The sequence below is a fragment of the Etheostoma cragini genome, chromosome 16 (genome assembly GCF_013103735.1).
Source record: "Etheostoma cragini isolate CJK2018 chromosome 16, CSU_Ecrag_1.0, whole genome shotgun sequence".
NCBI lineage: Eukaryota > Metazoa > Chordata > Actinopteri > Perciformes > Percidae > Etheostoma > Etheostoma cragini.
The window spans coordinates 17989474-18005096 of record NC_048422.1 but is presented as its reverse complement, the minus strand read 5'-3'; the positions used below and the strand labels follow the sequence as shown (position 1 = coordinate 18005096).

General features: G+C 38.7%; 1 protein-coding gene across 1 annotated transcript in view; it reads right to left on the bottom strand.

Moving 5' to 3' along the window:
* Window positions 1–15623, bottom strand: part of itga1 (integrin, alpha 1) — a 45774-nt gene that overhangs the window by 15087 nt on the left and 15064 nt on the right. Inside the window, exons 2-8 of the mRNA XM_034896572.1 lie at window positions 12914–13034; window positions 9641–9750; window positions 5003–5091; window positions 3653–3767; window positions 2333–2460; window positions 1479–1627; window positions 164–314 (exon numbers count right to left, since the gene is read on the bottom strand). Of these exons, the coding sequence (XP_034752463.1) occupies window positions 164–314; window positions 1479–1627; window positions 2333–2460; window positions 3653–3767; window positions 5003–5091; window positions 9641–9750; window positions 12914–13034 (863 nt within the window). The remainder of the gene's footprint in view (window positions 1–163; window positions 315–1478; window positions 1628–2332; window positions 2461–3652; window positions 3768–5002; window positions 5092–9640; window positions 9751–12913; window positions 13035–15623) is intronic.

The window sequence follows — 15623 nt, the reverse complement described above, 5'->3', positions numbered from 1 at the left end:
TAAAAAGGCCTCATGACACTTTAATGTCTATAGCCTCCATAGTCCACTTACCCTTTTTGTGAGTGAAAGGTTTACGGATTCATCATTACCAGTAAACGATAAAAAGATCAGAAAACACAGCACGTGCATGTTAGCATAATCTGTGAAAACAGTTGGTACCTACAGCAATGCCAAATCTCTCGATGTCATCCTCTTCACAGTCTCTGATGACTTTGTCCAGATTATAAAAGTCATGTGACTCTCCGTCAGTAACAATCACCATAACTTTCTTCACCCCAGGTCGTGCACCACGCTCCGGCATGAAGGCCTCCTTCCTGATTTGTACAAAATGTTGAAAAAAAGTCTAAATAACAACTTCTGGAGCACCTGAAACAGGGGCTTAAAAATAGTGTATTTGGGGATTTTACTTTCATGAGACTGGTAAGAGGTCTTATTATTCTACTCATTCTTCTTCCTTGTCCGAAACTGGTGCTTGCATTATCCTCAATCCAACTTGACAACTGGCAGTTTGGTCAGAGATTTGGGTGTGTTATGCTAGTAGTGGCTAATGTAGCCTTAAACCTCGAGCCTTAAGCAGAGCTTATTTTCCAAAGACGCTTACAGAATTTCTGGTGCTGTCTCTGGAGCCACAAAAGGCTTTATGACATTTCTCACACATGCAGTGGCACTCCCCAAGACGGATGTGCAAAATCAATGGAGTTTCTCTCTAAGCTCAGCTTTCAATTTAGGATTTAAGTTTGTAAAACATCCACTAAGCCTGACCAGATATATATTTTGGACCAATCAGGGACCTTCTGCTGGATAGTTTAGGAGCTATCTGACCAATGAGAGAATACTGAAAGTTGTGTATCAATAGCAAGGCTTCGAATTGATGTCTAAGTTGAGGAAACAGACTGAGTCTTTTCTCCAGACAAATGGAAATGGCATGGGCCCATTCAAATGCCTAAACCCATAGACTGTAACCCATAGACTATTAAACCCATAGACTGTATAAGTTAACCCTCTGAGGTCAAAAGACGCACCGGCATATTTGATAAAAAGTCATCCTTAAAAAGCATTATTACAAAATGTAATTTAAGACATTTATTATCAGTATTTTAATCATAACCTAAGACTTTGGTAAACACATGTCAAGCTCCGAAACGATTTGTACAACACATCATAAGTTAAGATTTGTCTTAAAAGAGTTTTGAGGACTTTCAGAAAACCAACATCAACGTTTGGGCTTTAGGGCCAAATTATCTCTTAACTCATTGCTCTAGAATGTAGGCTTCACTATACGGAAAGCTGGGTTTGTTCTGAACATTTTTCTATGAAACACATGTGGATCAGTTCAATGCAAATACCCTAAAAGGTTAATTTAAGAAGATATGTGACAATGTCCTTAGACCTCAGAGGGTTAAACCTTTCCAGGCCATGGTGGACCCGGCTCTGCCAGGCTCACCCACATGAGGGGGTTAGGGGTTAATGTTGAGTACCTGGCAGTATCGATGCCCAGAAAAGTCATGGTCTTGAAGCCGGTCTGCTGAGGAAGTTCTTTAACAAAATCCAGAAGATTTTGACGGTTATCAAACTGGCTTAGATTGACACGGTGAGTCACAGTCTCACCATAGGACACTATCCCCACCTGGAAAACACACACACATTCTCATAAACGTTATGCTACATTAAAAATTATTTTTCCTTTTTATTCCTCCTATGTTTGTCTCTTCTCTGCTTCCCCTTCCACAGTCTGCTGAGGATGTGGTTGGGTCTGGTGGGGTTGATATGACACAATGTTCTTTATACAGAAAGCAGAGGACTTCAGACGCCATGGAAGATGTGACTTACAACCTCCAGGCACCGGAGAGAGAAGACTTTCCAGTGTTTCCCTCTGGAAAACTCCACGAGCTCTAGGCCAGATCAATGCAACCATAATAAAAACTAACCACCCATTCGAGGAAGGATCCAAGTGGACAGAAATAAACTCAAGGTATAACTTACTAAGGCAAGGCGTTCAGTTCATAAAACATGCTTTATGAAAGCCATATAACAATGATTGTCATTGTTGGCACCATGTGGAAAATTCCATAATGGAGGCCACCCATTAATGATGATATAGTCATCAACTATAATATAATGTGAAAAATTGAGTTGGCAGAAAAGAGTGTATTTCTTCATTCATTCTTTTTCTGTCAGTCTAAAATTATATAACCGTTTAATTCATCCATGTTTGATTCCACAACCTGAGTGCACCCATTTGTTTAAGACAAAAAAATAGTTTTTTTCAATAGGAGATTCTTTTAAAACCTCTCAAAAAGAGTTTGTTGAATGCTGAATTCATTCAACTGACCTGTGAGAGTTGAGGTCCGATATCAATTTTCTTGATGAAACGTAGCAGGAAATCAATGATACTGGTCCAGGGGTAGATACTGTTAGATCCATCCAGAACTATGACAATGTCCAACTCCTTTGCACACTCTGGAAAGACAGAACAGTTGTTAATGGTATGGTAAGTTTGGTTTTGGGTTTCTCTGCATGCAGTTACAGGAGACTGGCATTATCTTATTTTGTCTTTTTATTTTCCAACTTTTCCAAAAATAGTCGGCTGATCTCCCTAAAATTGCTAATTTCACCCCAAAGAAAGAAATTAAATGATGTAACACATCCGGTTCCCTCACTGTTTATCTGTACCCACAGCAAATACACAACAGTAGCATCCAATCAAAATGTAATAATGAAAAGCAGCAGTTCCCAACCTGGGGGTCGGAGGTTAAATCTTATGGGGTCGCAAGATTATTAATAGAATAGGAATAACAATGTAAAAACTAAAGTTTTTGTGTTGTTTTACCCTCATCTGTTTCCTTTTTATTTAATTATTGGATAATTTTAGGTCTTTTAAAGGAAAACATTTAATTATAAAGCTCACTATGTCACATGTTATACCACTAATGTAGGACAAGGATATTATGAGAACAACAATGCAAGGTTAAGAAGTACAACATGCCACGTCTTTCACAATTTCAAAGTTGTATTTGCTTACTATTGAGCCCATAGAAATTTAGTTTGTATTAATTCCCCCATCCTTATACCTACATGCATAGACCTAAAACGTTCAGTTAGGATGCCTCATGAGTCATGAAAGCAAAAAAGTCACCAAATGCTCAATCTCTTATAATATGTCAGTTCTTATTTTAATTCAGTATGTTTAAAACCTGGGACATGTAAATTATTTTTTTCGCGGCAAAATACGATCAGTCTGCATATGAGTTTGTTTCTGTTAAAGGAGTGGCAGAGAAAGCCATACTGGAAGGATCAGAGAAAGAAAAAAATGACTGTAGACTGTTTACTCTCCAGTTCTTTCTAGGCTGTTTCCTTCCTGGGAAACAAAGTGCAGGCCCAGTAAACTGTCTCCTAACTTGGGCATACAACGCGGCAGAAGAGCTGGGCTGGGCCGGTCTAGAGAGGGATGGGGGTCGCTGACAAGTTTACATTAAGAAGAATGCTCTAATCTGCCTCTTTGCTGAGGGAGGGGGAGTTTGATGTCAGGGTCTTGGGTGGTACTACTGCGAGGAATAGATTAGAATCTCTTATTCGTGACAGGCAATCTGTGCAGATGCCGTCACGTCTACAGTAAAAGTCACTGTGTAACTTGTTTCATCAGCCTGCGTACCTTGCACGGCCGGTGCCACAGAGTTGAGAATCTGAAAGGAATCACTGACGTTCGCACAAACTCCTGAGATGTACTGCTGCTGGCCGCACATGTAGCCGTACTGAGGACCACAGGCCTGTGGAGACAGGACACACACGTGCAAACAAACTGAGACTCTAGTTGCTTGAGAAACTTACAGGCTGTGACTGGTTAGCTTACCACCAGTATGAGGTCATGGGTGAGAAGAGGTTCAAGACTACTGAGGACAGAAACCAAAAGGAAAGAACTACTCAAATTGAGGATTACGCAGAGACTATTAAAACCACCATTTTTCCCTTCGGACTGTACTTCTCCAGAGAGAAAAAGAGAAGAGGGAAACAGAGAAACCGAGCCTGCAAGGAAGTAGGGCTTTACAATTACCAACAATAACTGGAAAACTAAATAACATCTATTAATATTTCAGCTTCGTTTCCTTAGATTTCCCCTGGATGCTCCACAACCTCAGCGCTTTCCTTACTTTAGGAGGAATACTGGAGTCTATGGCCATGCTAGCAGCTCTGTGAGGCTGTACTTTAGCCCAGATATGCACACACACAATGACAATGCTAACATGTTATTTAGCAATAAACCCAAATTAAACACTGAGGGTGATGGGAATGCCATTAGAAAGAAATCAGATGAAATAACCCATCTAGCCTTCAAAATAAAAGTCATAAACGAGTATGCTACTACTTAATCCTGTTAGCTTTTCACTCAGTCTGGGACTTTTGATGGGTTCAAATTGCCAAGTTTTTCATGAACTCTGATGGGTGTTGAATTACAGCATAAAAGCACAGGCAAGAGAAACGTTAACCCTCACATTTACCACTTTAAGTGTTACAACCGGGTTAAAGGGTCGGCCCTTTAGTTACACTTGCAGCTGTGCAGAAGCAGCTCTGCCTCAGTCCAACTTTATATTTGCTTGGACCAAATGTCAAGTTGCATAAATAAATTTTGTATCTATTGACGATTAGTCTATTTTGTCATTTTCACACCCTGCTAATCTCATAATCGTGCACAAAGGAATTCATAGGAGTTCATAGCATAAAATGGAATTTGCGTCGCCACCTCCTACATATTTCCACTGTACAGTACATACATTTCAACACTTAAACAGTTGATTCCCAGACCATAAAGCCTCACTGAGAAACATGGGAAGGTCAAGTCCACTGTTTTCCATAAAGACCTTCTAAGGTCTAGTGAATATATACTTGCTGCCCAACTTCTTGCAGAAAACACTCAAAGTTCACTCAAAGTTCTACTTTTGTTTGTTAAATATAGGATAGAGGACTTTCATATACTGTATACTATAAAGAGCATCTTCCCCCTTACCAGAAATCCTCCGTTGGGATTGGTCACCAACGTGGTTCCCATGGTCATATTCTCCTTGACTTCATGTAAGTTGGGAAATGTTGTGTTTTCTAAAGAAAAATATGGATAAATAAACAGAGTGAGAGAAACAGAGAGCAGAACAGAGGAAGAACAGCTGGACAAATTCCTCTTCTGTATTTTCCCAAAGGAAGAGAGCCGCCTCACCCTCCTGCCTTACTTCCGTCTACCCCCTGAAGATGTAATAGCCACTGACATGTGGTTAAATTTAGCATTTCTGTTTAATTACTTTAACCTCCGTGTTTAGCTTATGTCAATTAATAAAAAATGCAGTGCACAAAACAAAATGTGTTGTTGACAAACATCCAAGTTGTGGCAAAGAAGAATTAGAAGATTAAATTCATTACGCAATCATAACATGTGGCTAAAATTAGCATGTTATGACAAACGTTTCAACTTGTTAATGCTTTGGATATGCTTTACTTTTCTTTCCACATTTTGAAACTCATTCACATGTCATTTTCATTTTGAATCAAGCTCTTTTCCAATCCCCATCAGGGTATTTTGATATTTAACCATTTCTAATTTTAATAAGCAGTGGTGGAAGAAGTATTACAATGGCAGAAACTGTTGGACCCCAAATGCAGAGATGAGATGGCAGTTGAAGTGATGAGCTTCAATATTTATTAAATTAAGGTACATGCAACATTAGCCCAAAAAGAAGAAGAAAAGGAACCACAGGAATAAACACAAAACAGGCAGGACAGAAACACAAGACAGGAAATAAAACCAGACAAGGAAAGAAAGAACTAGACTACTTCAAAAAACAGGAGACAGAAACTCAAAACCAGAAACTCAAAACCAGGACATTTAGTTAAGTAAAAGTACTAATACCACATTCAAAAAATACTCTGTTACAAGCCAAAGTCCTGCATTGAAAATGTTACTTAAGTAAAAGTATGTAAGTATAATCAGTAAACTGTCCTTGAAGTATTAAAAGTAAATGTACTCAATGCAGAAAAACCCTCACATTTTGGAAACTGAAAACGATCCAAACAGTTCTGTCAATCAACTAAATTGGCTAATCATTTCAGCTTGACTTGTAGGCTTGTATATTGTTGGGTAGTTTAATTTATAATAAAACATCAAAGTTTTTAAACTACATGTGTTTTTTGTGCGAACATTTGAATTTGTAAAGTAACTAGTAACGAAAGCTGTCAGAATAATGTAGTGGAGTAAAAAGTACAACATTTCTCTCTAAAATGTAACGGAGTAGAAGTAGAAAGTGGCAGACTCAAGTAAAGTACAAGTACCTCAACTTTGTACTTAAGTACATTACTTGAGTAACTGTACTTAGTTACATTCCACCACTGCTCATTAGCAAGCAGGCAGGCATAAACTCTCATTGGAAATGACATGCAACAAAACTTTTAGTTAATTGTTACTAGTGTGGCGTAATGACCTTTAATGACTCATGTTAAGCCCTATTCTTCATCTCTGTGTGAATACAGATTCCTGCTCTCTCCTTGTATCCCTCCTCTATTTCCTGTCTTCATGCTAAAAAAAGAATACTACAGAACAACCCTCATGTTGTTTGGGTCAAATTTGACCTGTTTTCAGTTTTATTATCACAAAAAATGGGCCCTTGAAATAAGCGCTGAAAATGTCAACATTAGAAATATTAACTAACTTTGAACAAAAAAGCAAAAAAAGCAACCCCAACATTGCATAAGTGACAAACAAATTTCAAAAAGCGATTATAGTGTTGAAAAACACTGGTTGACGGGAAGACAACACAAGGGTTTTAAGCCCTTTAATTACTCTAACACGTGTTTTAGCATGTCTAGTCCCTGTGTCAAATTTTATTTTTTTGTTTGTTTCATGTTTCATTTCATGTTTTATTTTGAAACCTACCATATTGTCTCATTTCAGGACCCATGTCTTCCTGGCCTTAGTTCTCCTTCCCGCCTGTCTGATTACCTGCCCTTCGCCCTATGTGTTGCACCTGTGTCTCATTGTCTGCCCTGTCTTGTGTATTTAAGCTCAGTATTTTCTTTTACTCCTCGTCTGTTTTCCTAGTGTGCAGCCTACGAGCGTTCTTTTCCCTGTTTCCTGTTTACCTGTTGCCTGCAAGTTTTATTACTGTGCTAATAAAACCGTTGTACTTTACTGACATGAGTTGTACATTTGTGGGTTTCCTGGTGTGCGTGATCCATTTTTTAGATGCACATGAAACATCCTTAAACTTCGATGTGAACATAGGGTGGTTTGTAAAGAAACATTTCCTTGTTCTTTAACTGCTGGGTCTGATACAATGAGTGACATGGACTAAGATCTTGCACCTCATGATTTGTCCACGTGGGACATAAAGCAGCTTTGTGGATCTGCAGAGAAGAACACATGCTTTGTCCTCAGTACACTGTGAACCTTAGATAGCTATCAGAACAAATCAGACTCATCACACAATCCCTCTCGGTTTGAAATGACCTCTTGAAAATAAAAGAAAGCTGCAGGTCAAATGCTATCGTGGCTAAAATATATCACCATTATAACCAGTGATTTTTTTAGGTGCTGGCTATGAATTGCCAGTGGCGCAAAGTGACTAACACATGTGCTCAGATTTTTAAGTGTTGTGTTTTCTAAACGTTTTCCATTTTCTGCTACTTTATACTATGCTGTTACTATTCTACATTCCTTCAGTTTGGAGGGACATGTTGCACTTTTTACTTTGAAACATTCATTAGTTACTTAAGTATCTTTGCCGATTCAGATAATGACATAAAATATAATTAACAAATAAATGACAATGTATTATTAAAGGTTAAGATGATATGAGACATTATTGATCCCTGGGGGGAATTCACAAGCTATCCAACAGGATTTAAATTAATCATATTAGCTCCACCTTTACGAGCTGTAATATCAAAGTGGTGATCACATCAATGCATCAATACTTATAATCTATTATTAATATGCATTTTTCTTAAATGGGCCATTCTGTATAATGAGTAATTTAACTCTTGGTACTGATTTTATATTTAAGTACCAAGGTAGTATATTGGTAGTATATTTTGATGCTAATACTTTTGTCCCTTTTACTTGATGTCTGCAGGGGGTTTACTTGGCTTTGCTACTTTTACTTAGGACAGTATGGACAAACAAAATATAAATGCAGCATTTAAGTTACATACACACTACTACAGCCAAAAAAATATTGTTTTGTGTGTTTAATATTTTTATCTGATATTTCACACTTCTAAGATCAGTATATTAAGACAGTCATCACTGTTGAGTAGTTCTGCGCCCTAAAAGACTGCAGCCTGAATTTGCAATAGTATTCAGCCAACAGTTTACATTTATTATTTGTCAAATGGGTTAAATTTTCCAAACAGAATGTGAAAATATTACTTTAGCAGACATCTCGACAAATGACAGCTGTTGGGAGTCTCTTGCCATTATTTCATAACACATAATTACCCTGGCATAACCACCTTTCAATTTTATTGGTCGGATGGAACCGTAATTAAGAATAACAACACGAAAACCACACAAATTTCTTTGCTCATTATAGCTTGGCATATCTCTCTCCTGTGCTGAAATAATGCAAACCTAGTAATGGAGACACACTAGGGCGTTGTCAGTGGGCATAGACTGGAATGACTCGGCAGGGATCAGACTTGCTTGTGACTAACAAGCCTTTTTCTCCAGTGACACATCAATATGATGAACCCTTCCTGCTGGGCTGTCTTTGTCCAAGGTAAAAACTAAGTCTAAGTTTCACTTTAATAAAAAAAAAAAAAACACTGTTGTTGGTGCCGTCATGTAAACCACTCCCAGTTGTCTGGCTCCGTCTGCCAGGCTCAATCGATTCCCAGTGGAACTGGACTTTTTGAGATTTAGACCTTGCCTGCATAACTCATCCAAAATAAAACAACAATTCTGCACTCTCCTCTAGCAAGTGAAGGAGTATAATTTCCAGCCTCGAATGTAAATAATCAGCACTTAAAGCCAACAATTTGACAAAATCAGAAGAAAGCTCACTCCTGATAATTCTTAGGCGTGTACAGCTGTGTTCAAAAGTAATAAATGCTGAGCTGAGAGTTGGTGTGCAGATCTACTGTACGCACTAGTCCTCCAGTGTTGACACACAGGCTTTGCAGGCTGCTGACCGGGAGCTAAGTTGTGTTTATCTGTTTAAATAAGATATAATTGGAAGGATGAAACATTAAAACCTTGTTTATTTACTGTCTTCCTGCTCTAATGGGCCTCACTTCCTCCCCACAAGACCCATTCCGATATGCAGTAGACTTAAACACACAAAATTACAATTACACACAATATAATCACAGAATCTCCCAATTATATTCTCAGTCAAGGCCTAAGGGGAGATTCTCAAATGTCCTGTTTTGTCCGACCAACAGTTCAAAACCCAAAGATATTAAATTTACAAGGAGAAAAACTGAAAAAGCAACAAATTCATCACATTTGAGAAGCTGGAGCCAGAAAACGTTTGACATTTTGATCTATTCATTAATCAGTTGGCTATTCGTTTTAGCAGACACACACACACACACACACACACACACACACACACACACACACACACACACAAACACACACACACACAAAGAATATTCTTACTAGGCAACTCCAGTTTGACACATGTGTTGTCCCCCCTCCCCACGGGACACTTGTAGACGTCTCCTGTCCGTTTAGCTGGCTGGCCCGACAGTGGCGATCCAATCAAAACCCTGAATAAATAAAGAACAGTGGGGATTGGTTGGTTAGAAATCCTGCCAATGACCACACACCAGCATCACACTTTTTACAATTGGGATTACAAGCACAATTCAAATGTTTTTACAGAAATTACAGAATGGCCGGGTGGAAGCGGTGTCTCTAGATTTGCCTTAATTATACTTACATAGGTAAATGAAACATTAACAGCAGGTTAAGATTGGCTGATAAAGCTGTTATAGTTTATTACAATTGGCTAATCTGTGGCATCACATTATTATATGATCACCCTGAAACTATGGTATGAAACTGAAATAGCTTATGAAACAAAAAACCTAATTCACCTCATTACATACTAATGCATGATATGTTGCAGATGTTGGCAGGTTTGTGCAGTGTTATTGTAGATTGTACACGGTGTGTGTGTGTGTGTAACTGGTCTGTACTAATCATTGTATGTACAGTATGTACAACTGCATGTCAGCCTTTGTCATATGCACATGTTGATGTGTGAGTTTCTTAACATCGTGTCGCTCTTTCGATAAACTAAAAAGAGTCGGTCATCTGTCTTCCTCAGAACACTCAGGCTTATTAACATTCCTGAACTCTAATGGGCCCTGGCCATCTAAAGCGAGACACAAAGTGGAACAACACACTCTCTGCTCAGTCCACGGTTAGCTGTCTGTGAGAAACACCAAGTTATTGACTCATTTCTGATGGATACTCAACAGGAGGAAACACTTATTGTTTAATATGTTTGAATCAATGACTACAGATTGTTTCTCAGATTTTTCAGTTTAATGTCTTTCTTGCTCAAGAAAGTCATATTATCTTGTTTAAATCTTCTGTTTCTAATTCAAGCTAAATAACCATGTCAAATAACTTATTAGACTTGTTTCATTGTTAATAGTCTTGATTTTTTTTAGCCATACAAGCAGTGTGGCTCTAAGGATAGCAACTTTGGTTGGTCGCAATATTTTTAATCTAGCAACAACATCAGGTAAAAATGTAATTGGTCAAATACTTGAAGGTCTTGAGTTTCTTGAGTTCTCTTTCTAACATACATCAAATACGTTTCACTAGATTTAAAGAAATAGTTCAAGATTTTGGAAAAAATGCCTCGCCAAGAGTTAGAAAAGAAGATTGATGCTGTGTTCATATCTGTTACTTATTTGAAGGCTAACCGTCTTCTGACTGTGGCTTCATATTTAACAGAAAGATATGAAAGGACTAACAATAATCTCATTTAACTCTAACCAAAAAAAGGAAGTAAACCAACAATCTATCTGTCAAACTTGTCTTGAAAGTGAAAGGAAAGAAATAGATCTCATCAAACGTGATTTCTTCTTACCTCATTGGCATATTTTGTTAGTTTGATAAGACTTTTGTAAATAAAAAAGCAACAATTTTCTTGTTTGCATGCTAACATTTGCTAATTAGCACTAATTTGTTTGTAGAAATAGATCTTTTGGCAGCATAGTTAGTTGACTTGTGAGAAAAGTTACTGTATTAGAAACTAGAGTGGAGTGAATTGTCTCTGCCACATGCAAGACATGTATTCTATTGTATCGAGACTATCTCTCCAATGTTACAAATGCCATATGTCTGGGTGGAGAGATAGTCTCTTCACTCAGAGAACCACGGTTGAAACGTAACCGAGCGTTCTCCGTGCAGCGGATCCAGCTTTCAGCACTGCTGAGGGGCACTGAAGAGCTACAGGGTGGGGGTCTGGAGGAGACATCTGAGACTAATCAATCACCTCCCAGTTGTGGCAATTTGTATCTTACATCACCTCAGGATTGCCAAATTTCTCCTCCATGATATTCTCCCACATGGGTGCACTGAGGGCTACATAACATCTCTACTTGTATTGGCCCTCCTCCTCATTTCCTTAAATACAGTGTTGTTTCACTCTTTATTTTCTTTCTTTCTTTCATCTGTTCTCGTCCACTCCTCAGATCTTTCCCTGCCCATGTTGTTTCTCAGGTTCAACTTTTTAAATCAGGCCCTTATCTGTTGGACCTCTTTGGCTAACACTTTGCCATGAACTGCAACAAAATAGTGCTATCTGGAGATGCAAAAGCCCTAATGTGTTTTCAGGGAACAGTGTGAAAGTCCAGTCCCAGCTGGCTCCACTGATTAGGGGTGAGTGAATTATGTAACTGATCTCATATGAGCTTGATAAGATCATTACTGGAAAAACAGCATCAGGTACAGCTATGCGTGAAAGAATCAGCAGTGGTGTTTCAACAGGTTGAAGAGAAGCAAACTGGGAAATAAAGACTGGAGTAACTGAAGGAGAGATGTAGAGACACGGAGCAATTTACCACACTCTAAAAGCATTTAACACGGTTTTTAAAAATAGGCTACCAGACAGTTTAGCAAGGAGCCACAGATGCTTGGTTTCAGTGTATTTACAGGCTTGGCTTGTGGATACTCTGGTGGGCTGTTTACAGTTAACAGCAAGAGTAGTAAAGGCAAGGAGCCTCATTACAGCAGCAGCTGGTGCACTCTCATTCACTTCAGGTAATTGAAGGTTTTCACTTTTGTTATTTTGAGGATTTGAATTAAACTGAACTCTGTAAAATAAAATGTTCTTAAGCGGGAACCTTTTTGGCTCGGTCTCTCTTAAACAATGCTTAGCAGATTTTCTGTAAACGAATTATGAGGACCACCAGAGCAGAGGTACCAGTTTGTGAACCAACACAAAAGATGACTTCATCTCCCCCTTGTAGTCAAGTTAACGTCCAAATGTAAGGTCATATTGAACCAAATAAGAAAATTATTAATCCTCCACTACCATTATGCAAATAATAAGAGTTGGGGGCTAATTCTCCAGTTAGCTGCCATCAAACCATTGCTGAAGAAGAGTGTGCAACGTGATGACGTAATTCAAACCTTGAACTATGGAAACAATTTTGATATTGTGGTAGTCACATACCAATGACAAGGGTAAGTGAGAGTCTTATCCCGTTGCACTTTGTCGGAGTTTGCTTTTATTGACAAAACCTATTTTGAATTTCTAGAATAAATTGCCTTTTTTTAATTGCAAATTGAAATGCACATAAACACTGGTGGATGGAAATGCACTTTGTGCCTCCAAACATTGAGTAGCATCTGTAACATGAGGTGGAAATGGTGAAGCGGTGAAAGATGATACATGTTGATGAAACTCACCATTTCCCTTCACTGTTTTCAAACTGCTGGACAGTGTAGCCAAACATGTCCTCCAGTGGACCGCTGAACGACAAACTATTTTTCTGGTCCACGTTGAACAACAGCACACATGGCAACAGCACTGCAGTGACAAAAGGAAATCAAAGGTTATACAGAGTGCCAGAGACTGTTACTAAGCAGAATAAAGTTAGTAAGAACTGATTGACTGTACTGCTCTCCAGGGATTAATAAATAAATAATCCAGTCCTAAAATAAGAGACTTGTGAATTAATTTTCTCACAAAAGAAAACCATGTTTTTAATTTGAAGGTCTTCATAGACAAACATTATTAATAAATATTCATAAACATTTAAGATGCAACCCGGAAATGACAAATAAACAGATCTAGTAATAGATAACTCAATAAATAGACATTTGGGAAATTTAGTCACAATATTTATATAATTTTAAAGATTTCAAAAATATAGAGAGATGGTATACTGATACAAGGCATGAACTGTGTGAACCATATCACACACAGACAGAGTCATTTTGGAGGACACTGGAGGAATTTCAAACATGAATGTGAAGTACTTTGGTCAGAGTCCAGTCTGACCTCCAAGACAATGGCTTCTTCTCTGCACTCCGGACAGTCTACGTCCGTCTGTTACGGAGCTGAGTATATATCACAGAGGCTCGATATAAATCTATCCATGTCTCATTGTGCATGCACTACAATGAGACTCTTTATGTCAACAGTCATAGGGAATTCCTCCAGTATAATTTATTCAATTCCCATAGTTGTGAGGGAGTGCAGCACAGGAGCAAACGAAGAGTGGGATTAAAAAAAGAACATGCGGACACAGACCACATACATGGAGACACAAATAAAAAGCAGCTATTTGTTTGATGATCATGCTTTGTAGCTAATGTGTCTGACCCAAAGGCAATAGAGAGCTGCCATGTGGAGTCTGGATTGTGCCACCAAAGTAATTATAGTCCTTTCAGCCACGCTAGTAGTGCAGCTCGAGGTTGCTGTTGTTCAGTCAGTCTTTGGTCCAGTCTGAAATATCTCAACAACTATTGGACGGATTGCTAAAACATTTTGTGCAAAATTAACATTCCCCTCGTGATGAAATTCAAAAACTTTGATGATCCCCAAACTTTTCATCAAGTTGCACCTTCATCAGGTCAAAATATGAATATGTGTTTTAGGCCTACTTTGGTTTATTACCAAATAATTGCAAAACTAACATTGAGGTTCCCATCAGCCTAACAGTGTGTGGTGTAGTCTTCTGTCTCATGTTGACAGGACATGCTTGGTAGAAGACAGATAGGGAGAGCAATACAAACAAGGATCAGCATGTGTATGTAGGCCATAATTCAGGAAGGCCTAGACGCATGAATTGCATGCAATCAGGTCTGTCAACAGCCCCTCTCACAGCTTTCTTACAAACAGAGTTCTCACATATAAAAACATAAAGCTGCCAGTCATCATTCAGTCATGTTTAGATGTTGATCCCATTTATCATACGATATTATGCCTTCTTACATTACCCTCTGGTAAAGAGAGATAGACAAAGAAACAGAGAACCAGACCTGCATAGTCATATACTGAAATTCCAGCCAAGAAATATAATCCCCCCTGTTTCTCCCTTGCTCATTTCTGTACTTCCTCTGTTGCCCCTCTCCAACTCTCAGAGAAGCTCCATTTCCTGTTCCTATTAACCTGATTATAGACATTCCCTCAAATCCACAGGTGCAAACACAAACATACACACACACACACACACACACACACACACACACACACACACACACACACACACACACACACACACACACACACAGCTAATTTAGCTGATTTAAGATGGCTTCAGGCCAGCCAGGCCTTTACCATTAATCACGGACTGAGCTCAAGTACAGCCCAGAGTCACGCTGACCTGAGCTGTACATTACCCAGGAACGTCCTCTGTCAGTCTTTTGTGTATGTCAATCTCATTTAGCTGTATTTGGTGTCTCATGGCTCTCAGAGTTATGTAACTGGCTATTTCTGTGAGCTGGGCAAACATCGGCCCTGGAAACTCATAAGCGGACTTCTCCCTTACTGGATGGAAATGGCCTCATGAGCCTCTGAGGTATATATAAAGCTGCCCATCACTGTCTGGAAGGTTCGTATTGTGCTCTATCCCACATAATGACCAGAGGAGAGGCAGGAGAAGTTGGTCGGCCCACCTATTGGACAGTTCCAGACTGAAATATCGCAACAGCTATAGGATGGATTGGTATCAAATCTTCTGACATACATTACTGGTCCCCAAAGAATAAATCCTTAAGACTTTGGTGATTCCTTAACTTTTTTCTCTAGCACCACCAACAGGTTGGCAATGTTTGATTTTTAGTGAAATGTCTCAACAAATATTTGGTAGATAGCCATGTCATTTGGTACACTCATTCATGTTCTGCTCAGGATGAACTTTGAGAACTTTGGTAATCTCCTAACTTTTCATCTGTCACCGCTATGCTATAAACCAAAATCAAAACTATAACTAAGTGACACTATAAACTAATACCACAACCATAGATGTACTTTGTGTTTAGTGCCCCTACAGAGCTGTGAGCATGGCTCTAGGCTTTTGCTTCAACAGAAAAAATGGGACTGGCGGGTATAACATATTCCATGTATGTCATGTATCATTAGAAAAATCTAATTTTTGCTCACCAGAAATTT